The sequence below is a fragment of the Hyaloscypha bicolor genome (genome assembly GCF_002865645.1).
Source record: "Hyaloscypha bicolor E unplaced genomic scaffold K444scaffold_56, whole genome shotgun sequence".
In the NCBI taxonomy this organism is placed as follows: Eukaryota; Fungi; Ascomycota; class Leotiomycetes; order Helotiales; family Hyaloscyphaceae; genus Hyaloscypha; species Hyaloscypha bicolor.
Genome location: NW_020194558.1, coordinates 2,583,073 through 2,608,143, shown reverse-complemented (window position 1 = coordinate 2,608,143; position 25,071 = coordinate 2,583,073). Strand labels below are relative to the sequence as shown.

The 25,071-nt window shown below is 50.6% G+C and overlaps 8 protein-coding genes across 8 annotated transcripts; 3 read left to right on the top strand and 5 right to left on the bottom strand.

Moving 5' to 3' along the window:
* Positions 1 to 1,568: 1,568 nt before the first annotated feature.
* Positions 1,569 to 1,982, bottom strand: K444DRAFT_628706 (uncharacterized protein; the record flags this gene model as incomplete). The annotated part of the gene is made up of 1 exon (XM_024882951.1): positions 1,569 to 1,982. The coding sequence occupies one exon, from the start codon at positions 1,980 to 1,982 to the stop codon at positions 1,569 to 1,571; it is 414 nt and encodes a 137-aa protein (XP_024738595.1).
* Positions 1,983 to 5,010: 3,028 nt separating this feature from the next.
* On the bottom strand, positions 5,011 to 5,765 carry K444DRAFT_628705 (uncharacterized protein; the record flags this gene model as incomplete). The annotated part of the gene is made up of 2 exons (XM_024882950.1): positions 5,011 to 5,507; positions 5,558 to 5,765. The coding sequence occupies 2 exons, from the start codon at positions 5,763 to 5,765 to the stop codon at positions 5,011 to 5,013; spliced, it is 705 nt and encodes a 234-aa protein (XP_024738594.1).
* Positions 5,766 to 8,946: 3,181 nt separating this feature from the next.
* On the top strand, positions 8,947 to 10,194 carry K444DRAFT_642647 (uncharacterized protein; the record flags this gene model as incomplete). The annotated part of the gene is made up of 1 exon (XM_024884765.1): positions 8,947 to 10,194. One exon carries the CDS (start codon positions 8,947 to 8,949, stop codon positions 10,192 to 10,194), a length of 1,248 nt encoding a protein of 415 aa, XP_024738593.1.
* A 149-nt stretch (positions 10,195 to 10,343) lies between these two features.
* On the bottom strand, positions 10,344 to 11,150 carry K444DRAFT_527162 (putative vacuolar protein sorting-associated protein 28; the record flags this gene model as incomplete). The annotated part of the gene is made up of 3 exons (XM_024874614.1): positions 10,344 to 10,727; positions 10,779 to 11,015; positions 11,064 to 11,150. The coding sequence occupies 3 exons, from the start codon at positions 11,148 to 11,150 to the stop codon at positions 10,344 to 10,346; spliced, it is 708 nt and encodes a 235-aa protein (XP_024738592.1).
* A 180-nt stretch (positions 11,151 to 11,330) lies between these two features.
* K444DRAFT_611923 (Noc2-domain-containing protein) lies at positions 11,331 to 13,874 on the top strand. Its single transcript, XM_024880033.1, has one exon. It carries the CDS (start codon positions 11,352 to 11,354, stop codon positions 13,662 to 13,664), a length of 2,313 nt encoding a protein of 770 aa, XP_024738591.1. The 5' UTR covers positions 11,331 to 11,351; the 3' UTR covers positions 13,665 to 13,874.
* A 1,593-nt stretch (positions 13,875 to 15,467) lies between these two features.
* Positions 15,468 to 18,195, top strand: K444DRAFT_526499 (uncharacterized protein; the record flags this gene model as incomplete). The annotated part of the gene is made up of 4 exons (XM_024874545.1): positions 15,468 to 15,854; positions 15,927 to 16,238; positions 16,285 to 18,023; positions 18,075 to 18,195. 4 exons carry the CDS (start codon positions 15,468 to 15,470, stop codon positions 18,193 to 18,195), a joined length of 2,559 nt encoding a protein of 852 aa, XP_024738590.1.
* A 739-nt stretch (positions 18,196 to 18,934) lies between these two features.
* K444DRAFT_628700 (uncharacterized protein) lies at positions 18,935 to 22,462 on the bottom strand (the record flags this gene model as incomplete). The annotated part of the gene is made up of 2 exons (XM_024882949.1): positions 18,935 to 22,238; positions 22,290 to 22,462. The coding sequence occupies 2 exons, from the start codon at positions 22,460 to 22,462 to the stop codon at positions 18,935 to 18,937; spliced, it is 3,477 nt and encodes a 1,158-aa protein (XP_024738589.1).
* A 592-nt stretch (positions 22,463 to 23,054) lies between these two features.
* K444DRAFT_376694 (uncharacterized protein) lies at positions 23,055 to 24,950 on the bottom strand. The gene is made up of 4 exons (XM_024872314.1): positions 24,708 to 24,950; positions 24,344 to 24,651; positions 23,709 to 24,178; positions 23,055 to 23,660 (listed from the first exon to the last, which is right to left on the bottom strand). Exons 2-4 carry the CDS (start codon positions 24,630 to 24,632, stop codon positions 23,355 to 23,357), a joined length of 1,065 nt encoding a protein of 354 aa, XP_024738588.1. The 5' UTR covers positions 24,633 to 24,651; positions 24,708 to 24,950; the 3' UTR covers positions 23,055 to 23,354.
* Positions 24,951 to 25,071: the final 121 nt, after the last annotated feature.

The following is a 25,071-nucleotide window of genomic DNA, read 5'->3' as shown; positions in this document are numbered from 1 at the left end:
ACAAAGCGTATATGGTCATGCATGTTATGAGTGGTGAGAAACAGGAAGCGGGTTGGGAAATGATCTAGAGACGACAGATTCGTCATGTCTTCAAGCACACATCTAGATCTAGAAATGTATAGACATCGATCAAGTGTTAACACCCCCACGATTAAGTCCAAAGGTTTGTTGTTACTTTTTGCTGGTTGTCCCACAAGCGGTGGAACATTCACGGCGGAGTTCGGAACTTGCAATGTTGCAGGCAGCAAGCTGAGCAGGCGCGATGTGCATCTTCATGTCCAGTGATTCCTCATGCATCTGCTATAGGCAAGTACTTTGCTGCTTTCAACCCAAAGACATCCTCGTTGCGAATGAAGTTCTGAGATGAGTGGAAGGTCTCAGTAATGATAACGAGAGCCGAAAAGGGAACGAGGGGATGGCGGAAGCCGATGCAGAATGGAAGCGTGGGTATACGAGAGACGAGAATCTTGACCTCGACATCAATCGAGAGGGTGAGTCAATCAAGGTACCGCATTCGATGTTCTGGTGATCTCAGGATTGAACGACGTGGGCACTTCCACTGCCACGGATCTCAACTCGTGGTACGTCGATTCGTCTCTGAGGGTTTAACCCAGAACCTTGCATATGCACTGGTATCTCTATCTTCGCGTAACGATATGTCACCCCCTCGCGCCGACGGCCCAACGCAAGCGCGGTGTTCAGATAGAGTATCTTCACATCACTCAGACCATCAAGTCAAGTTCGCCACGATGGCTTCACACCCAAAAATAGCCAGGTTAGGCCTTCCTCATATCACACCCTCGATCTCATCTCTGTCACACAGCCAGAGATCCCTTTCACGCCGGCGTGCTTTCCCATTGGTCCTGCCGATGTCCTCTCAGAAGCAGGGCTGCAGAGCCATCCTCACTCGGCTGCAGGTGCAGGAGTAAGTGCATTCTCGTGCACAAATGAGATGGCAAAGAAGGCAGATATCGAGGAGCTGGATAGAGGCCAGTCTGCCGTGTATGCCGAGTCAGAGGGAAAACTCTGCATGCTAGTGATCATGCAGATGCTCGGGGGTCTCGGTTATCACGTGATCGGCCGCGATGATGAGAGATGTTGATTACGGTGACGTGTGGCGGAGAGATGGAGCGTCATGGATACGAGAAGGGGGTTTTTTGCATGTGGAAAATGGTGTGTTGGGGACGTGAAGTGGCATGTGTTGATGTTAGTTGAGATAGGAAGGAGAATCGGTTGAGCGGTGCATTTGAGCGAATGAAGCACCATGTGTGTGGGAGCACAGCGTCCATAAGCTTTGAATAGTCAATAGCTATAGAGATCCAGTTGAACTCACTGCTGGCTCTCCAATGTAGAGACTTGAATGCAATCTCGTGAATTCGCTACCTAGCGATTTGATCTATTCCCAAGTTTAATGCTTAACACCGGTCATAACTCATAAGCCTTCAGTCGATAACGCCAACATTACCCCAAGCCCAAGAAGTCCGTTCCTGCGACAACTTCAGTCATATTCCAACGCCTTCTATTTCAAGATCCGCAAATCCATCCAAGTCCCAGAATAGCAGATTCATTTACTCCTCGACAACGTCCTCGCTCCAATCATTTTTGCCGCCGTCACCAAAGTGGACGGGTCCCAACTTCAGGAATCGCTTCTTCTGGTTGCTCCCATCGCTGCTCAAGCTCGAGCTCCGCCTCGACTTCAAGGACTCGTCAATAACTGCGGCGCTCGGCGTAACGGGAGTGGCATTGACAGTCCTGGCCGGAGTTGATTTAGCCATGGTGTTGTTGGGAGTTTCTATAGCAGCCTGAAGAGGAGATTGAGGTGCAGGGGACTTGACAGAGGGGGTCGAGGGGTAGGAAGCGCTGGTTGTTGGGGCGAGGGAGAGGAACCGGGGTTGCTGCCGTTCCTCAGCGGCAGGGGTGAAGTTTTCCTGGCCCAAGAAGGCCATGGAGAGAAGTTCCTCGGGAGTTGGTGGGCTCGACATTGCTGCCTCGTAGGATGAGTGAGCTCAAGGAAGTGTTGGGCGCAAAGATAGATTGTATGTAGGTCTTTGAAGGATGACCGGACAAAGGATTTGGGTCGCAGAAGAGGCTCGCAGGAATGGAAAACTTTGGTCGTAAAGTGGAAATATGATGAAAGGAAACTTCGGGGGCAGCCTTTTTATCCTTGATTTCTCAAGGTGCTCTCGTAAGAAATTGATGGTGTCGTGGGGGGATTTTCGGCGTAAGGCGTAGAATTGGTGGGTGAGCGCCCAGATATGCAGCACTAAGCACGTGTGAGAGGGATAGGGTCGGCTGATGGATGAAAAAGCAAAGGATTCGTAATCGTAATGGAAACTCTTTGATCGAGAATGAAAAGTTTGTCGCGAACAAACAACAAAGAAAGAGAAATCAGGCCAATATAACAAGAAGGGGAACGAGGAGAATGAGGAGGTTGAAGCTACATTCCCGATGGGGTAATGGAAGTTCACAAGCACGATAATTGAGAGTCTGTCGAGCCGTCGCTTGTGGCCGACGCTTGTGGCCGGCACAACCATCTGCACTGCTGCTATTGGTGGGAACACCTCGACACAAGAATATAAGTCGGAAGCTCGCTCTCTTCAGGGCGAACTCCCACGCCAACTGCCCCTCGTCTGACCATGCGACGAGATTCCCGAGAGTGGCCACCTCTAGCCGCAATGGCTGAGCAACCAGACAAATCAGCACAGCTTGCTATTTGACCCCAAGCAAAGCCACGCAGGTCGTTTTGAATTTTATCAGCTGTTCGCCTGATCAATTCATGATTGCTGTTCTCAAGTCAGGCGGCTCCTGGCGCTGTCCTGTTGTGGAAAGAGCTCGTGTGGCCATATTCTCGGGGCATGCCGAGAAATTGCTTTTCGTCAGTCAGTCCACCCAGATGCCAGAATCCTTCTGCATTATTCCGAAATGATGTCGTCACGAAACCTGGTTTCCCGCAAATCCGGGGTAATCGAGGAGTAAGGGGCTAGATCTCCGCATCGCTGAGCCAGGCGTCAACACTACCGAGGTAAGATGTTGCTTCAAGTCGGTAGGACCCAGTGGTCAACCAGATTCGAGCCGGAGCAATTCTGTCCATCCTGGAGGGACGGTGTTGGACAGATTAACCAGTGGAAAGAACCAAGTCGTATGATTGAGTTTTTGTCCTCTCGCAGAGGGACCCGTGCCAGGATCGCATTCCACAAAGTCATGCCAGATGACTGTGACTTGCCGGTAGATAGATTTGTGTGCTACCAGGAGAGATTGCTGCTAGGCTTCATCAGAGACTTTTACGTCAAAAAGTTGGTGTGGCGGTCGAGCTTCTTGTTGGATTTGATCCGTTAGTTGCAATTCACGTGACCTGAATTGACCCGGACCTCTCCAGGGCTGCTTGCGGTGGCTTCAGCGACATTGCGTTTTGAGAAGTGTTGGTTGTGTAGAGGGCAGCCGCTATAAATACCGTACATATCATAGCGGTTTCATGCACGGGATGCCTTTGCATCTGCATGAAATGTCGGTCCGATGACTTGATGAAGCTAACGAAGCAGAATCTTCCTGGCAGGGCCGTCACCCTTTTGAGATTCTCAAGAGTGTAGATACGCAGAGCTGAGCTAAGGCTGTGCGCTAAAAGAGGTATCGATACACTTGGTTGCATCGTGTTAAGCCGGCCGCAGCTCTGATCCGGGTATGCAGCTCGTCTTACGCGCCAGGAACACTTCCTTTCTCTTCATCCTGCCGTTGAGATCCGTGCAGAGGCGTCCTCGATCATTCGGGGGCGCTCACTCCTCGATGAGGGTCTGGGCTTTGAAATTATGTTCAGCGGTCCAAGAGCTGTCCTGCGGAAACTCATTCCTTCTTGATGTCAATGTCTTCGGAGTCCGGATCGCAACCGGGCTTGCTGACCAGGATCAAGGGCAGACCTCGAGTTTGAGATGGCATATGAGAGCCTATATGACATGCAATACGTCACATTACAGGCTTGTGCTGTCCGCGATCTGTCAAGTAATCTTCTCCCCACTCACCCACTGTCGTCCAAGCCCGATTTTGACGCGTCTTTGCAAGGTGCGCAACAGGGAGAGGCGAGAGGCGAAAGAGGTTGCATGTCAGGATCTGAATGGCGCTTATTGTGCTACTGCAATTCGCTAGCTGGCTACTGGCACCAGTGGCTGACACGCCTTCCCCATCACACTCTTCTTATCGATAATGGATGGTGATTGAAGGATCGCCCCCCTCGGGAAAAGTCCAGCTGCGTAGAATTGCGTATTGATTGGCATTTGATTTTGCAATATTTGCCTCTGGGGTAAATTTGTTTGGATGGCTCAAATCTCAGATGCTGCAGCTGACAACACCTTTTGCAGCCATCCGCTGCCAGAAATAGGTTGACGTCGGGGTCCTGCAGGATGAGAGGCCTTGTGCCTCCCCACGGAAATTTCTATAGATTGTTCAAATTTCTGTCACAAACCACGGAGGTTCAAGGCTCGAGACGAAGTCGTTACAAACCCTTGACGGCACCATGGTGAGGGATGTCTGAGTGAGGGTGGGGGAGGGGAGAGCGGGAATGCGGGCCAGCACTCGAGTCCTTTTTGGATGACTTCGCCGCTTCATATGAGGTCCCGGCATCCTCGTAAAATGAAGGCTTGACTCACCAGTATTTCGACGTGGACCGGGTGAGGAGGAGCTGTTTCGGGCAACGGGGCGGCTGTCGTCGTCGATCGGTTCATCTGGTCACACTTCAGCGTAGTTCATGCGGGTGACAGAAGGGCTGCATTCGCGGCCATTATTGCTCTCGAAAACGGCCGTTTCTGGGGCTTGGGGGGGATGGGTTAATCCGTGGCCCAGCAGGCAGGCCAAGTTGCATGGGGTGAAATCTGTCTTTACTGTGGAGATCCACGTCCGCCGATAAGGCCCGGCTCGTTGCCCAACTTGGAGCTACCCAGCTGCAAGATATCGAAACATCCAAGTGCTGCGCTGTTGGCGCAGTGGCGCGGAAGCGCATTGCAGGGAGCCCAGGTGTTCCAATTAATGCGCGCTGTCCAAGATCACGCAGTTAATGTCCGGCCCGCCGCGCATGGCCGACTGCTCCTGTGGTGAAGTGCAGACGGAGTGGTACAGACGCAGGACCGCGAGCAAAAGCAACAGTTGGTGATAGGCTCGTATTGTCTCCATTGGGGATTTAACACGGCAGTCGACGTTGCCTAACGTTGGACTGAAGGTTGGGGGCGTAAGTCGGTCGTAGCGCCACGGCAGACCAGACGCCTCCGGCTGACGCAAAAGGAGAGCTAGGGGAGCTGTCTGCCGAGCAGAAGCCCAGGGTCCTGCGGCTGCCTCCCCCTCCTGCGCTCCCCTCTCCTCTCCTCCCCTCTCCTGAGTCTCCTGAGTCTCCTGAGTTTCCTGAGTCTCCTCCCCTCTCCTCTCGCTCCCCCTCCAACCACGGCGGCGAAAGTCCAGCGCAGCAGCCAGTGCGCCTTCGAGAAGCTCCACCGCGCGCAGCGGCCTGGGCAGATCCTGCAACGGGCCTGAAAAGCGTCTTCATGTCGAGATCACGCCCGGGCTGGGCACATGGCACCCCCGTAGCAAGCCATGCTGTGAGCCGCGACCTCGAATCGGATGCCCGCTGGTGATTGGCCTCCACCCGACATCCGTCGCACATTTTGCGCTGCTCCCCCTGTCACAGCCCTCGAAGCTAATATCGAGACGACAAGGTCGAACTCTCTGCTACGCGCAACAGTGGGGCTGCTGGGGGCTGCTGGGGGCTGCTCCTGGGGCTGGCCCATAGCGTGGCCTTGCCTCTTTGGAGCTTCGACTTTAGGCCTTGCCTCCTTGCAACCTTGGGTGCGCCGCTACCGGTGGGCCACTCACTCCTCTTCTCTTTTTGCACGCCAATCTCTGCTGGGTGTCCATGTGAGCTTTGGAATCATAGCCCGCTGCAAACCTTGCCAGCATTGACGATGTTCCTTGCCTGCCCTACCGTTATGTGATCCTCAATGATCCTTTTCAGCCAACCGTTCGGCCCCCGAATGAGGCATCTTTGTTGGTAGTCTGGGGCCAGCCCGGTATGATACTTCTATGGCTGCAAGTAATATCCAACTCTCCTCAACTCATCACATCTCTCGTGAGATAACAAACCACCAACAAGGCCGCGCGCAGGCAGGCAGCTGTGCTTTGGAAGGTCGCCGCAGTGCTGCTACATCCCACGGGGAATGGCAAACAACAACATCCCAATTTAACTGACCAGACCGAACCGTATACTCGGGATGGTGTGACGGGCTATAAAGCAACCTGCCGACGCCGATGAAAACTGAACGTTCGAACACTCATCTTGAATCTTGTGCCTCTCGCTGCAGCTTCGACACTTCAACTACAAGAATTCCGGGACCTGCCTCCACGAACACAGGTTTCACACATACCTAGGTGAACTACTTCCGAGTATGTCGAACTTCACATATACCGGCTCTATATCAGCAGAGTCCCGGTTGCTCCTTTCCCTTTTATCTGTCCAGTTAGTAACTATTATCAATCACAGCTCGGCCGGTCGTCCAAATCCCAAAGCTCGGACCTTCCAAATTCTTCCAAAATCAACCTCTTTGTTGCCGCCAACGACAACATGTGTAATCGATGGATTTATTATTTTTCTTGTGGCCATGTCGTCCCATATTCTGTTGTTCACTGCGCCAGAAAGAGGGCAAATCCGGGGCGAAGCTGTCCCGTCATAGACAAGCACGAAAGGCAAGATTATCCTTGTGATCAATGTGTGTAACACCGGCAAGCAGTAAGTTTCATCTGCAAATCTGTGGTGCGGGAAGTTAACTGGGTTCCAGATGCCCATTAACACCAAGCTTCAACAAGTGTATTCCAGGAAGGGGATTTCACTCGTTCTTCATGGACGATCCTGGAGATGGTGTTGATTGAGCATTTGCAGGAGTTACGGTTGGTAAAAATTGGGGATCCACATACGTCAGGGCTCGCTGCGGTGAGAAGATCGCCATAGTATTGCTGCAGGCATACAGCATGTTTTGGAGTTCCAGGGTTTGGCAGTTGACAGAGCAGTCGCTGAGGGGGTGGGCATATTGCTTTGACCTAGCATTCGTCCTAAACTCAGTCAGAATATCAGCGAGGTCAACATGGCGTTTCGGCACAATCTGGGCTTACTCTTGTGATTGCAACCCCGAAGATTCGCAGCTTAGAAACTTTCTTCGTATTCTGAGCAATGGTTTCTGCCTGCTGAAGGCTAGTTGAGCTCATCTGCACCATTGGGCACCAACATCCAACATTCTTAGACAACACACCCGCACCGACATCTTTCCCAGAAGTTGACAAGGATTGCTGAAGAAGTCCAGGATGACTGCCTGTGGAAAAGCTGATCTGGAGTAGCGGCTTACAGACGGGCCACAGATGTGGCCCCCCTTCGACTGTTTCGGTGCCGTACGGATGCAGCATCAGGACGGGTCTGCCCGCTCTGCAGGCCCGCAGATCACGAAGGCATCCTGGTAGTCATCCATAATGTGGAAACAATTTCTATACCAACGAAGCCACAATGTTGGCAATTTGGTATGCGTTTCAAGGAAGAAGACAACACGCCAGAAATGTCAATGCGGTCGTATCTCAGGCGTCGAGACCCTTGTCACTGCATGCATACACGTTGAATCATGTGATGAGGCTGCATATATGGGGCTTCGGTGTTGGTATTTGAAAGGAGATCTTGCCCATTTCATCTTTGTCTGCAGACTGACAAGGGCCATGGTTAAAGACTGAAGCATTCGACCATCACATGCCGTGAAATTTAGATCATTCTACTCGAGTCGCAGCCACCCTCCCCACCCTCCGTCGGCAAAAGGGTGGCAATGGGAGGATGAGATGGTGTTGGGGCCTTGTGGGAAAGACGGCTCATGCCCCTCCGACAAATTGCCACCGGCTTGGCGCAAAGGGAGAATCCATTAGGTTAGGCAATGAACCTGCTGATTGCCCGGGAAGATCGAAAGAGGTAGTGGATGACCCTGGCGTGTAGATTCGTAAGTAATTTCAAGCGCCGGTTTGGTTGAATGCGGACCTTGCAGTTAAACTTGCTTGAGGGATTTAGACGCCATCTGTGCACGATCCAACTGCGGATGATGTGCTGCTGCAGCTGTGACAGCGGAGAAAGTGCAGGTCCCTCCCGTTGATAGCGCCAGTAAGCTGTGAGAAATACTTCGATTTTCCAATATGCTGAAATCTGTGTCGTGCAGACAGTGATACAACGGTTTGGCTGCAGCAGACCCCTGCCACCAGAGCGGCAGAGGCGCCGAAGCGCCTAGATGCCCTGTCATCCACTCAAAAAAGCAAAAGCAGGCTCTTAAATCGAGATCTCGACGTCCGCCAATTGACATGACAAATAAGGATAATGCAGGGCTTGTGAGCTTTGACAGAGGTGAGGACTCTCTGTGTGAGTAGACCCTGGCAGCCAGCTCTTGCCTGACGGTACTCGGTGTGCTCGTCGCGTTGAACTCGGGGGATACAGTCAAGGTTCTCGCAGCCAACAGACTTGCTGGATTTTGACCCGACTGGCTGCGGACCAGAACTCAGAAATTCTGCCCGTAGAAAAAGACAGAACACAACTAGTCCTGCCACAGGTTCCGATATTGCTCTATGCGGTGGAAGTACTTCTGATCGTTGTGAGTTCTTGCGTAGACGGTGGTTGATTAAAGAAAATAGAGGAGGAGGAAAGTCGTTTGGCAAACAATGCCGCTTTAAGGTGGTACTTAGCGCCGCTTTAGCCTGGCGAGCTTTCGCTAGAACATCACTCGAGACGTTGATCCGAGAACTCTCAACGACTACCCCGGCGGCATTTGAAGATTGCAGTATCTTCTGAATGGATCCTGCTGCTATCGGCATCTCAGACAAGCCCCCGAATTGTTGATCTTTCATGAATATCCCATGTTAGGACTCTGGGGCGTCTCGTGATTCCCGCCAAGAGCTCAGATGTCCATCGACCTCAACTGGGAAACTCTGACCACTGGCCCCGATGGCATCGCGCTGGCGGAAAAGATACGAGACTTTGTGCACGAGAAATTCCAAACGGTGACGCTACCTCGATTCATCAAGGGTGTCAGGGTCCACGCCTTCGAGTTTGGCTCCATCGCACCCGAAGTTGAGATCAAGGACATTTGTGACCCTCTACCCGACTTCTATGAAGAGATCGAGGATGACTATGGCGAAGATGGAGATGAGGAGAATGGCGCCGACAGCTGGAAGCCCAAAACGGCGCAGCAAGAAAGTTTGAGAGAGCGACGAAGGATGGAAAGAGTTGAGAGGACGAATGGGCCGTCCCAAGTCACCCATCTCCCCCCATATATCGATACGCGGCTACCTGGCATGAGGTCGATGCAAAGTCCCGGCGATATAGGCAGCCCATTCCTTGGCGTCAGTACACCAGGAATTCCTGGCGGGACCTCGAATCTCAACTACTTCCATTCTCAACTTGCAACGGGCTTGTCTGGCACACAGACTCCTCTAGCCGCGGTCGCAGGTGCACACCTTCCCCACGGCTGGCCAGACTACTCGAACTTACCATCTTCAAAGGAAAGGGGACACCGTCACACCGCTAGCGGAAGCTCACTGTCCCCACCTCCAACCGCAGACTCTTCCAAGCATCCAGCTTTGCGTGAACGAGAGAGTGTCTCAACATTAGCTACGTCAGCTACCACTACCAGACCGCAAACCCGAGATGGTTTACTGGAAGAGACAGTCGAGGAAGAATCAGCGTCGCCTCCACGACGGTTCCGTGAACCTCGAGTCGAAGATTTACAAACAGTCTTCCGAGTGAGATATTCTGGTGACGTGAAGCTGTCTCTCACAGCCGAAATCCTTCTAGATTATCCAATGCCGAGTTTCGTAGGCATACCTGTCAAGTTGAATATCACTGGGCTGTCCTTCGATGGAGTTGCCGTCCTGGCCTATATCAGGAAGAGGGCACACTTTTGTTTCCTGTCACCGGAAGACGCATATGCTGCCATTGGGGCAGAAGGGACAGAAGAGAGCCATTCCAGTGGCATGAAAATGGGTGGTCTTTTACATGAGATCAAAGTCGAGAGCGAGATTGGTCAAAGAGAGAATGGGAAACAGGTTCTCAAAAATGTGGGCAAGGTGGAAAAGTTCGTGCTAGAGCAAGTTAGACGAATCTTCGAGGATGAGTTTGTGTATCCCAGTTTCTGGACTTTCTTGGTCTGAAAAAAACAATATGCTTTGGAAATGTTTGCACGTCTCATGAGAAAGAAGGGCCTCCCATCCCGGTTAAAATCTCAATGCCGACTTCCATAAACCCCAACGCCCACGCTATGCCTCCAATATTTGACCATTACCGGTAGTTACATCAGTCATCACTTCAAGGTAGCCTTGAATCCTTGGTAAGCCGAATTCATGTCTAGTTCCAACTCCCGTGCCTGATCCTCGCTGATCTCCTCCGTCGCTTTCATCTGGTTCAACGCAATTAACCACTGTACGATCTTTCCCCTCCCATCGAAGTCTCTATCTGTAACCTTGTTCACACTCTGAATGACATCCGAAAGTAAGGGGTGTAATTGGTGTTTCTCCAAAAGCCCTAGCTTGAGTGCATCGAGGAAGGTAATGAAGTCCTGTGTTGCTTCAAGAATGAGGGTACCATTCGTCCCATTATTGCTCGTCGCTGCCGTGTTGATGGACGGCGCGGTTACTGTGCTGGGAAGGCCAATTCTGATTCTCTCCGTTGCTCGCGGAACTTCCATCTGTAAATGTCAGATACAGCTTTTCCTCGCTTTGACGTGGGTACATCATACATCCCACTCATTCTTAAAGGTTTCGAGGTCCACGAATTCCCTCGACACAGCCTCGTCTGTCAATATCGCTTTGTATTGCTTCAGCAATCGATCGCATATTTCGGTATAGTCAGCCTCGGGTATGGCATCTTTCAGATAGGCTTTCTCGAGTTCGTCTAAGGTGATTATGATGCTGAATACTTCGGCAAGAGAGTCCTGAAGATCTCGTTCGGCTCTCGTTTCTGCAAGTTTCACCTCCTGGATGTTCAAATTAGAGTCAGTTGTGGAGCTGGAGAAGAACCTTACCTCGTCAAGATTTATCGTGGCTGAGAAAGCGGTATTTGGCACATAACTGTGGGGTGTAGGCGCATACGCCTGCCGAGTTTGATACATTTTAAATGTCACGTTTGACAATTGATCAGGAGCTTTTTTTGACCCCGTCTGGTGGGGTTACTGAAGGCCGTTCTGCCACGCTAGTAGCACACACCGCCTTAAGCTTGCCCAAACTGGCTTAGCCTCTCAAATCACTGCCAAAAAGTTTCTGAGCCGATAGGAAAATGCATCAACTGCAATCACGAAGCTGCCAACCTCATAATGGCTAAAAGCACGAAGAAATCGACTCGGAAATTCGAGAAGAATCACCTTAGGGATACTCTCGAGAAGCGAAAAGCTGGTGCAAAGATCAAACAACGACAGCAAGTCAAAGCCAAGAAACAGGCTCGAAATGCGAAAGATGCAGAATTCTTGGGTGCAAAAGATGGAGAGGAAGAGCCTCAGAAGACAAAGACTGTCAAGGAAGACCCTTTCGGAAAGATGAGTGTGGACGAGTTTTTCCAAGGCGGATTTGAAATTCCTGAAATGTCTGCGAAGAAATCGAAGACATCGAAGAAAGCAGTCCACGAGAAGTTAGGAAAGAGGAAGAGGACGGAACCGGAAGAAGACGAGGATGATTCTTCAGAGGCTTCTTTCGAAGAGGCGCCAGTACTGAGCGACAGCGAGGACGGGAGTGGCGAAGAAGACGAGACTGGCATGAGTAAGGGTGCGATGGACGCTTTAGCTGAGAAGGATCCCGAATTCTACAAATATCTGAAGGAGCACGATCCCGAAGCTCTCGATTTCGACGAAGATGCAGATTTGGCAGAGGTTGACGGGCTGAGTGACAGCGAAACCGAAGCGCCGCCCAAAAAGAAGAAGCAAAAGAAGGCTAAGAAAATGCCCATTGAGGAAGAAGAGGAGGAGACTGAAGAGGACGAAACCGAGGACCTGGCGGAAGTGACAAAAGCCATGGTTGCAAAATGGACGAAAGCTATGAAAGAACAACATTCATTGCGTGCAATGCGACAAGTGGCACTTGCTTTTAGGTCTGCTGCTCATGTCAATGAAGATGAGGGGAAGGAATATAAGTATACGATATCGAGCCCCCACGTCTACCATGAATTGCTCGTCACAGCTCTCAAGAATATTCCCGAGGTCCTCAATTACCATTTACCCGTCAAGGAAAGCGCTGCTGGAAAGGTTCGAGTTTCGACGGATTCAAAGAAATTTAAGACTTTGACGGCTCTTCTTAAATCACACTCCTCATCCGTTCACCACCTCCTCACGACCCTCTCCGATGAATCGACACTCAAGCTCACACTCTCTTCCATCACACCTCTTTTGCCATACCTCTTATCTTTTAAGAAAGTCCTCAAGAACATAGTCAAGAGTGTTGTCGATATCTGGTCAGATTCGTCAAGTACGGAAGCCACTCGAATTACCGCGTTCTTGGTTCTTCGGAGGTTGACTGTGATCGGAGATCCTGGTTTGCGGGAAGCCGTCTTGAAGACTGTGTATCAGGGCTTGGTCAAAGGCAGTCGGAATACCACAATACACACCACCCAGGGAATAAATTTAGTGATGAATTCAGCGGCAGAACTGTGGGGGATTGACCAGGCCGTTGGATATACCACCGGCTTCACATTCATACGCCAATTGGCCATTCATCTCCGATCTAGCATCACAAACAACCAGAAAGAGTCGTACAAGACTGTCTACAATTGGCAATATGTGCACTCTTTAAACTTCTGGTCTTGCGTGTTATCAGAGCATTGCAGTCCTGTCAAGGAAGCGGAGATTGGCAAAGAGTCGCCATTACGAGATCTGATCTACCCTACTGTTCAAGTCACACTAGGTGCTATGCGACTTATTCCCACAGCCACATACTTCCCCCTCCGATTTCATATGATACGATCACTTCTCAGGATATCCCGAGCAACTGGTACCTACATCCCCTTGGCATCGGCATTACTCGAGGTTCTAAACTCTGCTGAGATGAAGAAACCACCGAAGCCTAGCACTCTGAAGAGCCTCGATTTTGCCTCAAATTACAAAGCCCAAAAATCATACCTGCGAACACGGGTTTACCAAGATGGAGTGGGTGAACAAGTCGCTGAGCTTCTGTCAGAATTCTTCGTGCTGTGGTCAACCAGCATCGCTTTCCCTGAGCTGGCTTTACCTGTGATTGTCATGCTGAAGCGATGGCTTAAGGAGGTGAACAACAAGGGCTCAGGAAACAAAAACAGTAAGATCAACTCCGGAATATTATTAGTAATACAGAAACTGGAGGCCAATGGCAAGTGGATCGAAGAGCGGAGATCAAAAGTCGACTTCGCACCAAATGACAGAGCCGGTGTTGAAGGGTTCCTGAAGGGATTCGAATGGGAGAAGACACCTCTTGGTGCGTTTGTCGTCGGGCAGAGAAAGCAAAGAGAGGAGAAGGCGAGACTTATGGAGGAAGGCAGACGAGAAGAAGATCGGAAGAGAAGGCTCGATCGAGAAAAGGAGAAAGCTGTGGAGGGAAGTGATGAAGATATGGAGGATGTCGATGAAGACGATGACTCCGAGGCTAGATTCGGAGATGAAGAGTAGTATTCTCATGCCTGGAATGCTTACGAATTGGTTTTGGCGGAGTTTGGCGTCCCAAAACTGCAACGGCAGGAATCTGTATTGGCCTTATATGAATCACTTCCAAAAAGGATGCACACCACTGTCTTCCATTTGTGATCGAACTTGCTAAGTATGGCCAGTTCTGCCCCTGTTCATTATGCCGGGCTTAAAAGACAATCCCACACCCTGTTGCAAATTATTAATCATCACTCCAACAGACCACTTCTTCATATTACAAAAGTTGCACTGATAATAACGTGCAATATCCGGCCGACTCAAGGATCTACTGATTGATGCTCACATATCACTTGAACAAACGTTCTTCGTTACATCTTAAACCTACCTTCGGGCTCTTGTGCCTCTCTTTCTCTCACACTTTCAACCCATCATATTGTGGACTAGAGTTCTATTTCACCACCAATTCATCGACTTGCTTTTCTTGTTTCAGACGCTGAGGTAACGGCATCCGAGTCAAAAGTCAAGGGGTATTAGTGAGGAGTATGGGAAAAGGTGGATTAAGTTTTCAGTTGGAGAAGAGCCGTGGGAGCCATACAGGCTGGATGGTGGTGTGGAAGAGGGCAAGGTCATGGATATTAATGGGAGGACGGGGTTTGAAGTTTGGAGTTGGAAAGAAGATGAAGTGGAGATTGCGATGAGTGAGGAGGGCGAGAGGTATGTTGGGCGGGAAGTTATTGGCGAGATTTTAGGAGGTATTGTGAAGAGTCATGGGGTGAAAGCAGCTGAGGATGTGAAGTGGAAGTGGGCCACTGATGATGGGATTTCAGATTGACGGGACCGAGGGATCCTTATGGCGATGTTGCAACTTAAAACCCGCAGCTCTTTGTTATGGAGAGAAAGAGAGAAGCAAGGATTCCAAGCACGTGATATAGACTCAGGTGACCAAACACACATCCAATGGAAGGCTCAACATGGACATCCGCTTCTACCCAGGGAAAATCCGGAACAAGGCTGAATTCAATCAAAACGATTCGATCAGAACTTCCCGACATCGCTGAGAGCGAGGCTGTAAGCCAACATCTCAAGCACGCCCCCTTCGGGCTGCTCTGCAATTGGCCCGGATTAAGCGAGAGTCTAAAACCTTCTTTGCACAACCGCACTCCGTCTCTCATTACTCATATCTCTTCTGCATCACAACCCTTCATTCCCAGTGCTTTGTCCCACATGTCAGAACGCCCTCATCCCCACCAATGAGGTACCCAATTCAAGTCCTCCAGTGTTCAGGTGATCATCTTCTGTGCTGGGTAAAGAAGATGCATCCGAAGACGGACGAGCACATGTCTGTCAACTTGAAGATACGCACCTCTGGCTGTGCCTGACAATGGCTGGAGGAAGAAGACGCCTTCGCCAGCACTCAACTGCAATACGCTCTGGATGCAAGATTTTAGCCGGCACGCACAACGAACGATGATCCCAAGCTGCCCGCAAAGACGCGTCTAGCGCTCTGGGCTGTCTCCCCACTAATGCGGTTTCATGCAGGACCCTGAATTGGGTGCAGCCCACGTTGTCGTCTTGATAGGTCGAAACGGTGCTTTTTTCGTCACTCTTGACACATGTTGAGCTGCTTAATGGAGGGGCAATGGGGAAGGTTGCACTCGAGTAGGTGGGGCAAGTGCTTTCCGAAAAGGCACGAGTAAGATATATCCCTCGCCATCTCATCTTCATCTTCTCTCTCTTTTCTCCTTCAGTCACACTCTCAATTGTATTCGCGAGTATCAACTACTTCAAGACCTCAATTACTCATTTGGCCAGCAATGAGAGAGTATCATGGCTTCTCTTACCCCTAGCATCCTACCCAAGGATCCCCACACCCAAATCATTTTTGCAGGAGCAACTTTAGTTCTCCTTATTGGTGTTGTATTCGCCGTCACTTTCCACTCGACGAAGAAAAGAGATGAAGAGAATCCGAGCGCCTTCACCTCCTTCCTGCGATTTTTCTATGCCTCGTTCTTGAAGCCCCACAATGGAGATGGTCTCGGCGAAGGCCAGCAGGCCGCTCTCGAGAGCTTCTACAAGGCGCAAGCTGGTGTCTATGATGCAACTCGGAAGAGGCTGTTGCGCGGTCGAGAGGACATGCTTGGATTGGTGGCTGCTCAACTTGTGCGGAAGGCTGCAAGTGAACGCACCCATGATCCCAAACGTATTTGGGTTGATGTGAGCATCGGTTACACACTTCACTGAGAGCCGTTCATTAACAACCGTTCACTAACAAATCTTTGCTCGCAGATCGGTGGTGGCACCGGCTGGAATATCGAAGCAATGTCCGAATACGTCGATGTCCCCGAATTCTTCTCCAGCGTTTACCTTGTCGACTTTTCTCCCTCCCTCTGCGAGGTAGCTCAAAAGCGATTCAAGCGTCTTGGCTGGAAGAATGTGAAGGTTGTGTGCCAGGATGCGAGGACATTCCGCCTCGAGGATTACGAGAGTGACATTCCTGGCGCTGTTGTCTCCCGGTCTCCTTCATCCTATTATTCGGAAGATAATGGGAATGTTGGCGGTGCGGATCTCATCACACTCTCTTACAGCTTGTCAATGATTGTAAGTCTCTGTCACCTGCTATGAATTTCATTCTGACTCGGAACAGCCTGACTTCTATTCTGTCATCGACTCACTCGTTTCTCTCCTTTCGCCCACTGGTACAATTGGAGCAGTTGACTTCTACGTTCAGTCGAACGTGGATTTGACCTGCAGAAATTACACCGGAGGCGTTGTAAATCGTCACGTGAACTGGTTTGGACGACTTTTCTGGAGAGCATGGTTTGATGTGGACCGAGTTGGTCTCGAGGCTGGTCGTAGAGACTACCTCGAATACCGATTTGGGACAGTTCTGAGCACCAACTCTCGCAACACTCTCTTGGGCTCAATCCCCTACTATGTCTGGATTGGTTGCCAGAAGAAGCCGGCTTCTTCACTCAACACTCCAAATTTTCCCCACGAAATTGTTCATCGGCTGGATGCAGCTGCCACGGAATCTCCTTACTTGTCTCCAATCAATCACACAAACGCCCTTTCTCGCGCTGTCGACAATTCCACTCCTCCTGAGCTTCGCTCAAAAGCCTTCAATGCGGCCATTGTTAATCTTTCAGCAAACTTGCCACTCCCTTCCTTCTTTTACCAGAATCACCACTGGAGAATTCATTACGACGACCAGCTGAAGAAGCACACCCAGTTCAAGAACGAGTACATCTATGCTTTTACCTGGGAAGATTCCCGAGTCGACCAACGCCTTCTCAAGCTCACCTCGGACGACGTCGTTTTGGCCATCACTTCAGCCGGCGACAACATTCTTTCATACGCACTCTCGTCTCCAGCCCGCATCCATGCCGTGGATCTCAATCCCAACCAGAACCATCTCCTGGAGCTCAAAGTTGCATCTTTCACTGCCCTGCCCTATAGTGATTTCTGGAAACTCTTCGGCGTGGGCAAGCACCCAAATTTCCGGGACCTGCTTGTCTCCCGACTCTCACCACACTTGTCGTCACGTGCATTCCAATACTGGCTCAGCAATGCCGACGTGTTCTCGTCGAAACGCTCAAAAGGCCTCTACGAAACCGGCGGTTCTCGCCACGCTATTCGAATCCTGCGTCTTCTTTCCCACGGTCTCGGATTCAGCTCTCAAATCAAATCCCTCGTCGAATCCAAGACCCTGAACGAGCAGCGCGAGATCTGGACTAAGAAGATCCGGCCCATCATCATGTCCCGCCTGCTCTCCTACCTCATTGTCTCCCAAGAGAAGTTCCTCTGGGCCGCCCTTGGAGTTCCACACAACCAGCTCGCCATGCTTGAAGCAGACCACATTGCAGCCGAGACGCACACCTCGCCTTCCCCTCTGGAGCACACCCCCAAAGAGCTCAACTCCACTCGCGGTGCAGCGGTCTGGGAATACATGGTCCAAACTCTCGACCCCGTCATCGAGTCCTCCTTGATCGGTGAAGACAATCCATACTACCTCGTCTGTCTTCAAAGCTCCTACAGCCAACGCTGCCACCCGGACTACCTTAAGCCAAAGTCCCACCAGAAGCTCTCCCGTGGTAACGCCTTCGACGGTCTCCGCATTCACACCGATGAGATCAATGAAGTTGTCTCCCGCCTCACTCCAGGTACACTCACCGTGGCTGTCGTGATGGACAGCATGGATTGGTTCGACCCCGGCGCCGAAGCAGCAGCAACGCAAATCGAGAAGTTGAACCGAGCCTTGAAACTTGGTGGCCGTGTCTTGCTTCGCTCAGCTGCGTTGACACCTTGGTACATTGCTACCTTCGAGTCAATGGGTTTCCAGGGAAGGAGAGTCGGTGCCAGGATTGCGGGGGGCTGCATTGATCGGTTCGTTCTTTCCCTCCCCCTATTAAAAGTCCAAAACTAATCACAAAACAGAGTCAACATGTATGCATCCTGCTACATTCTCACAAAAACCGAGGATCTTGCCCCACTCACGCCGAAAGCCACACACTCTAGCCGCGGCTCCTCCGTCGACCTCGAGAAACTCGAGATCTGACAACCCGCGCCTCGCCTGTCTCTTCCCATTCCCGTTCTCATTCCAGCAACGTTTTCAAATTCGAACTCACCGACCCAGCACTCGGTCAAGCAACATTTTCCCCATGCTCGCTTTTCCTTTTTCTTCACAATGGCTTGCTTCGAAAACTGCGGATCGGACCTCAACAAGAACGCAATTCAGGGATCTGGATAAGACGCCTACGCAGGAAGACACTCATTCTCACTCTCTTCTTTCCGATAACGATATCGGCAATTTTCTTCCTCATTCTCATTCACAGATTGGAAGTAGTGATGTGGAGATGGACTCAGAGGTGCGGTTTAGGATGATTCACAGGAAGAGGTGGAAGAGTTTTTAGTTTTTAGTTCACTTTCCTTGAACGAATGAATTGCTTGCAGGCTCAATAATTCACGTATTCAAAGAGTGTATGCCCTATATCCAGGCCCCATTCGGATCTTTCCATGCGTCACGCAGCCTCGCCTGAACTCCTTGCTGGAAAAGCTGTGACACCTTCCAATCCAATTTCCATTTCCATTTCCATTTCCATTTCCCATGTGCATATGGTATCCAGCCAAGGAGCCGATGCTCTCGAAGTACTCACGCCGCGACTCCATTCCCATCCCGTTGCGCCTGCTCTCTCTTGCCAAACGACAAGAACTAAACCCAATCACATTCACATATGCCTACGCCGTCTAGCCAAATAGCGGAACCTCCCACCTCCCTCTTCATCTCACAAGCCTATCTAGTGTATGAATTTGCCAAACTCGGCCATGAGTCCCTGCGGCTTTGCCGGATCGTTACCACCCCCGACATCCACGATATCCGAGTAATCTCCTCCCGTTGCGAAGATATTCTCCAGCGAGAAAGGATCATCGTCCAAGACAGCATTAGTTGCTTGCTCCCACGGACCGTCATACTGATTGTCGCCCCAATTATCATCTCCATAGGGACCGAGGTCGGTTGGGTCTTGCTCGTAGGCGAGACGTTCGGATTCTGCTTGAGCGTCGACTGCTGCCTGAGCAGGAGTATGTGGGGACGGGGCGGGGTTAGAATCAGAACTGGAGCCTGTGTTTGGGTCTTGCTCCGGGGAGTCGTCGTCGATGTGTGGGGCAGTCGGTACTGGATCGAAACTCGGGTCGTTGTCCATGGCTAAAATACCAGTCAGGTCCGAGTTATCATTTACGAAGGAGTCGAAGCCATAGTCTTCCTGCTGCTGAAGTTCGGTGTCTGCAACACCTCCATCGAGAAGGTCGCTCGGGTGGCGATACTCCTGCTGCTGCTGACTATTTTCAGCATTTGCACTGCGTTGAGACTGCTCTTGCTGCTGTGTTTGCTCTGGAGCAGGAAGGCCATCAGGTAAATGATTATGGTGTATCTGAGGGAGTGTCGGCACATCTGAGCAAGTTCCAACAGTTGAACGTCCCTCATTCGTAGGTTTAGCCAGCCCACTGTCTTGCACGTTTGCGAGCTGTTGTTTCATTGACTCTCGCACCCGTGAAGAGTATTGCCGCTGCGGAGAATTGAAAAGCTCGGAGTCCTTAATTGCTTGAGAAGGTCTCGGGTCGAATGATTGAGATGGAGCAGAAAATTGGGACTCGCGGCGGGATTTATAGTGACCTGAAGGGGGGTTCTGGGTTGGTTGTGGAGTTGGGAGCCCCGCTACTTTCTCAGCAAACTCCTCCGGCACAGCAGATGGATATGATGGAGACGCAAATTCTAGCCGACCGTCAAACCCTCCTTTAGTGATCGTGGGGAATTCCCCCGCAGGTCCACTGGCAATTGATGAACTTTCAGCTGAAGGTTTGCGACGCTTAGAAGGCGACACTTCTTGCTTGGCTGTTGGTGCAGCCCTCTTTCCAGTCGGCCGATTATGAGAAGTTTGGCTGTGGCTCTCTAATGGTTGCTTGGAGAGGTTTGGCGTCTTTTGAGTGGCGAGACCCGTGGTTCTTCCTGCTCCGAGTACCGGCCGTTGAACAGAAATGCTGGCATCTGGTGAAGACGCTAGAGTCAGAGGTGATATGGAAGGAGTCACATGATTAGCCAAAGAATCAGGACCTTTCATTGGAGGAGTCTTGGGGTTCTGGTTTGGTTTTCCTTGCGTTGGTCCAGTAACTGGCGCCTGTCTCTCAGTTGCTGGTTGCGTCGCCTGTCTTGTCGGTCCCGAGGAACTTGGATTTTGGGAAGATTCTATTACCCCACTCTGTTCGGAAGAAGCAGGAGGGTCCAGGTCCATCTGCGCAGCTGGTGGAGAGAACCTCGCCTCATTGTTTGGTATGCCAGAGGCTTGTGGGTTTCCCTTCCAGAAATTCCATCCTTGGCGAAAAACAGGTCTTACAAAATGGAGCTCGAATTTTCCATTTAAAACTCTGAAACCGAGATCAGCTGGAGACGGGCTATTTTTTCCTTTTTTCTGCAGCTCCCTCATCATATCCTCCGTGATCACTGTATTCCAGCCTTCAGACGAAGTGGGGAACGTAAAAGGCTTGTCGAAAACGGGTTCCGTGAAGGTGACGATGACCTTTTTATGTGCCTCATGAGCAGCCGGGCTACCAGAAGGATTTGTTTGCAAAGATGTTCCAATTCGAGCGCCTTGTATCTCTGAATTGGCGGGATGGTTGACTCGAGATGTGGCAGCCGCTCCGTTCCGGGCAATCGATTGCAGAATATTGTTCGGTTGAGATGTAGCGGTCGGTCCATTTTGAGTCTCTTGGGCCATCAAATTACCAGAATGACTAACTTGAGGAGTGGAAGTAGGTCTAACTTGACCTTGCTGAGCCATTGACTGACGGGTAGGGTTTGGTTGAGTTGCAGCGGGGATTGGCCAATTTCCATTTCCTTGAGTCGCTAAATTGCTAGGAAGATTGACTCCGGGGGCGAAATGCGCTCCATTTCGAGCCTGCTGAGCCATGAACTGTTGGACATGGTTAGTTTGAGGTGTGGCAATGGCTCCATTGCGAGTTGGAGGTCTCGAGAAATTAAAGGCCATGGCCGCTTGCTGATCAATTGGCTGCATGTCCACAAAAGTGGTTGCATCGAAAAGTTGCGGATCGATGTTGGTCATTCGACTAACTGGGCGCTGCGTCCGAGAGGGGCCGTGGCGATACTGACTATTACTAACGGGATTGGTGACTTGTCCTGCATTCATCTGCGGATGGAAAGGCATGTTCGGTGGCATCATCGGCGCGAACCCTCCAGTGGGGGCATAATTGAGCGGACCACCTTGGTGGTACATTTGTTGCGGCATTGAAGGCGGTGGCATTCCAGCTTGAGGGGTGTATCCAAACGGTGGCCCAAAATTCATGCCGGGAATTGTGTTGAAACCCATGCCTGCGCCTCCATTTGGGCCAACTCCTCCAAATTGTCCGTGGTAGGAAGCCATATGCTGAGGGCTGGATCGAAATTGTGCATTGCGGCCTCCTAAACCTGCTGTGGCTGGCAGTCCGTTGGCTATTGGGCCGATATGGTGATAATGCTGACCGTCCATTGGCATATTCTGTGGTCCCATGTGTCCTTGTGGGTTATACTGAAAGTTCTGCGGCATGCTCATTGTGCGGTGCATGTCCTGCGGCTGGAATTCTCCTTGAATCGTAGCGTGTGCTTGAGGGACAGTTGCAGGTGGCTGAGGCGATGGAGATACCATGATGGATTTAGCTCCGGGTGAAGAAGCTGGAATTTCTTGGCCTCGTTCTCGAGCGTGTTTAGCTTGTTGTGCGTGAGCAAGCAGTTTCGTCCTCGAGTGTACTCCGGTGTTCAGTACGTTGAGAGGTTGGGGAGTGTCTAAAGATGCAGTAATGGGTCCTCCGGAAATTTCTCGCATGTGAGCTGCGAGTGCGAACTCATCCATGGGGTCGAAGAGTGGAGATGGCGGCGGGGACGGAGATCGAGATCGAGATATGCGTGAGCGAAAATTTGCTGCAGCTTGTGGTGCGGCCCAGTTTGAAGTCAACTTTGGTTGCTTAGACTTTGGGTGTGGCCGCTTTTGGGAAGCGCGACCTGCGCCATTCTGGGGACTTCGAGGCTTCGAACCACCTGCCATAGTTTGAGCCCTGAACACCAGCGTCAGAATATATAATCACCTTTTCCTGCACTTGTCTTACCGTGGGCCTTCTTTGTAGTTGGTCATAACATATCTGACCCCGCTCTCTTTGACTACTTTTCTGGGCCACCGTGCCTTGAGCAGGTCGATGATCTGGGAAACTGTCTTGCCTTGCTCCTTGCAGGTCAAAATCAAATTTATCTGTTCGTCTTCCCAAGTCTTAACACCCACCATGATGTCGAGTAAAGGGCCGAGGGGGTTTGGTATTCGCCAACGAGATGTTTGGTTGGTCGGCCTTCCGATATGTGTTAGCACTACCAAAGTACCAAACAGACAATCTCGCCTCGTGGCTTTGGTGAGTTCCTTAGCTTTGAATTAAGGCCTGGGACTTGATGGCTAGGTGCCTGGAATATTGGTTGAGGTGGTTGAAGGTGAAAGGTATGATCATGAATAGGTCTCGAGAGTGTGCTTGCGAATGTGCTGATGATGTCTATGATTCTAGCATGATTGTGTAACCTTGAGAGTTTTGGCGTGAGCGAGGTGTTGGTCGAAGAGTGTGGAGCCCGAGTCGCAAAATATCCAAACTTTATACTCGAGAGTGCTGATTCACCACTGTCTTCAGAAGGTGGAACTTCTTTATTCACGAAGTATTGTGTCGAAGATGACTGGAAGGTCACGATTCTTGTGAGCGATCATGAAAATACTGAGCTGGAGCGAAGGGGCTGGTGACTGTGAGGGAACGGAGAGAGAACGGCACCAAAATAGTGTGCTACTGCAAGGCTGAGAGTGATGCAAAAAACATTGAGACGTACGGCGAACTGCTGTGCGAAATGTTACGCTCCGAAGGAGTACATCGCGGCGTTCTAGGTGCTCAAGAACATTTTGAGGTGGTGGTCAAGGGAAATGGTTTACGAGCACATGCAGAACGGACTTAACCAGGTGGCGTCTGAGAGCGCTGCGGTGAATGTACGGCAATGAACTTGTACATTGAACCGACAACATGCAAAATTGTGGGTTCGAGGTGTTGGACTGACATGTTCTGCATCAGGGACGGGTGGGAAACTGCGAATTTCCACCCTGAGAATCATGGAATTGGCAAGCGAGGAATAGGAGGGTGGTCAGTGTTTCAGTTTTCGGTAGTTGACTTCGAGATGATAGTTCGTTTCCAGAACGTCCACAGCAATTTGACTTCGGGTCCATTAGAAGCCTCCCAATCGTCCTGGCATATTTCCTCTCCTGAACAATCTACCAAGAAGCCATTCTCAGCCATGAGATTTGAAAGTTTCTCAGATAGGGCTCTCGTAGCATTGTCCCGGATAGGAATTGCTATGAGGGCTCTAGATCCCTCATCATCTTGAAGGAACTTCTCTACAACGTTCGCGAGGAGTGCAGGATGGTCGTCGTCGTAAAGTGGATCAGCAGCCAGAAGAATCTACCAGTTGTCAGTCAGGATTCCATGGAGTTTCTCAAACTAACTTACACTAAACTTCTTGACAGGCACAATCTCTAGAGCTTGATTAGGTTCCCTCCAGTCCAGAACACCGCAGGATATATGTCCACCGAACTCGCCCACTGTTGGGGCATTCTTTTCAACATTAAACAGTAGGTTGTCCGCAATGTCCAGGAGATCTGTCAAGAATACCTCTGCGCCCCAAACAGCTCCCGCTGCAATTCCAACAAGTCCGGTACCAGCTCCTAACTCCAAAACTTTGGCGCCGGATTGCAGTGATCTCTTGCTAGTACCGGATCTCGACACGATCGACTTGGTAAAAAAATGGTCGAGGTACTGTATGCCGAAGTTCTCGAGTTTCTTAGCGATGACATATGATGTTCCCCACGTTTTGAGACCAAGATTATCTCCTGTGAGAGGTGGTTCCCGGATATCAAATTTGATTTCAGGTAAATTGGAGGATGCCGGTATAACCCAAGTCCTGGTCATCTCAGGCATTGCTGCAGAGAGTCTGTGTTAGCGTCCTGAAGGCAAGTACAGTACATGAAAACAAATTATCACAAAATTTCTCATAGTGTTCTCAGGAGGTGTTGTCCTCAAGCACATACTCAACTTCCGAATGCACCCCTGCACTGAGAACACTGCGTGCTAAATGGGACACGTACCAGATCGTCCGCAACGTTCAGCAACTCGCCTGCTTGCCAGATCAACCAGTAGTTCTTTTTGCTCCAACGCTGTCAAAAATTCTCCGCCAATATCAGTCGATTCAGGAATCCATTCCAAATCGCTTGCAATGATGGACATCAAGAATCGCTGGACGACAGCCTCGTCGCTGACCAAGGATGATTCAGCAGCAGTGGATTTATTCCATGAGTTTGGTTTAACTTCTAGAGCTTGTAGAGCACTCAGAAGAACGGCGTAGGTTGGTTTTTTGCGGAGACTGGGAAGATCCATGATTGAAGGCCTTCGGAAGCTTGGAAACCTCAATGTCAACCAATATCTTACAATTCGGAGGCATTCCTAACATACCTGATTCACCACTGGATACCACAATTATCCAAGTAGTAGATTATGGCTCTTCAAGACCCAGATTGATCCCCAAAAGCAGTGAGTGTGAGCAGGTCACGTGGGTTGGCCCGTTGAGCTTGCTGGGAAACGCGCAGAGCTCTCCTAGCCCCTCTGTGGACTTCAAGACCTCACCATCCGAGAATATCCTCAAATACATGAGCTTAAATACTTCTAAAGGTTATTGATAGCTGAATAACAAGACTTGGAAATTAACATGTCGTTGGGAAAGTCGGAGAAGGAATCATTCCATTCAACAAGCGAGCCAATCACATCTGATGCAATGGTCCGCGCTAGCGTCGACAGCACCGCATCTTCCCCACTTATT

Excerpts from the sequence above, each read along its gene's own strand:
- K444DRAFT_376694 (XM_024872314.1), bottom strand. The coding sequence starts at position 24,632 with ATGGATCTTCCCAGTCTCCGCAAAAAACCAACCTACGCCGTTCTTCTG. Across the intron at positions 24,179-24,343 it reads TGAACGTTGCGGACGATCTG|CAATGCCTGAGATGACCAGG; the intron begins GTACGTGTCCCA and ends GACTCTCTGCAG. Across the intron at positions 23,661-23,708 it reads TGCCTGTCAAGAAGTTTAGT|ATTCTTCTGGCTGCTGATCC; the intron begins GTAAGTTAGTTT and ends GACAACTGGTAG.
- K444DRAFT_611923 (XM_024880033.1), top strand. The coding sequence starts at position 11,352 with ATGGCTAAAAGCACGAAGAAATCGACTCGGAAATTCGAGAAGAATCAC.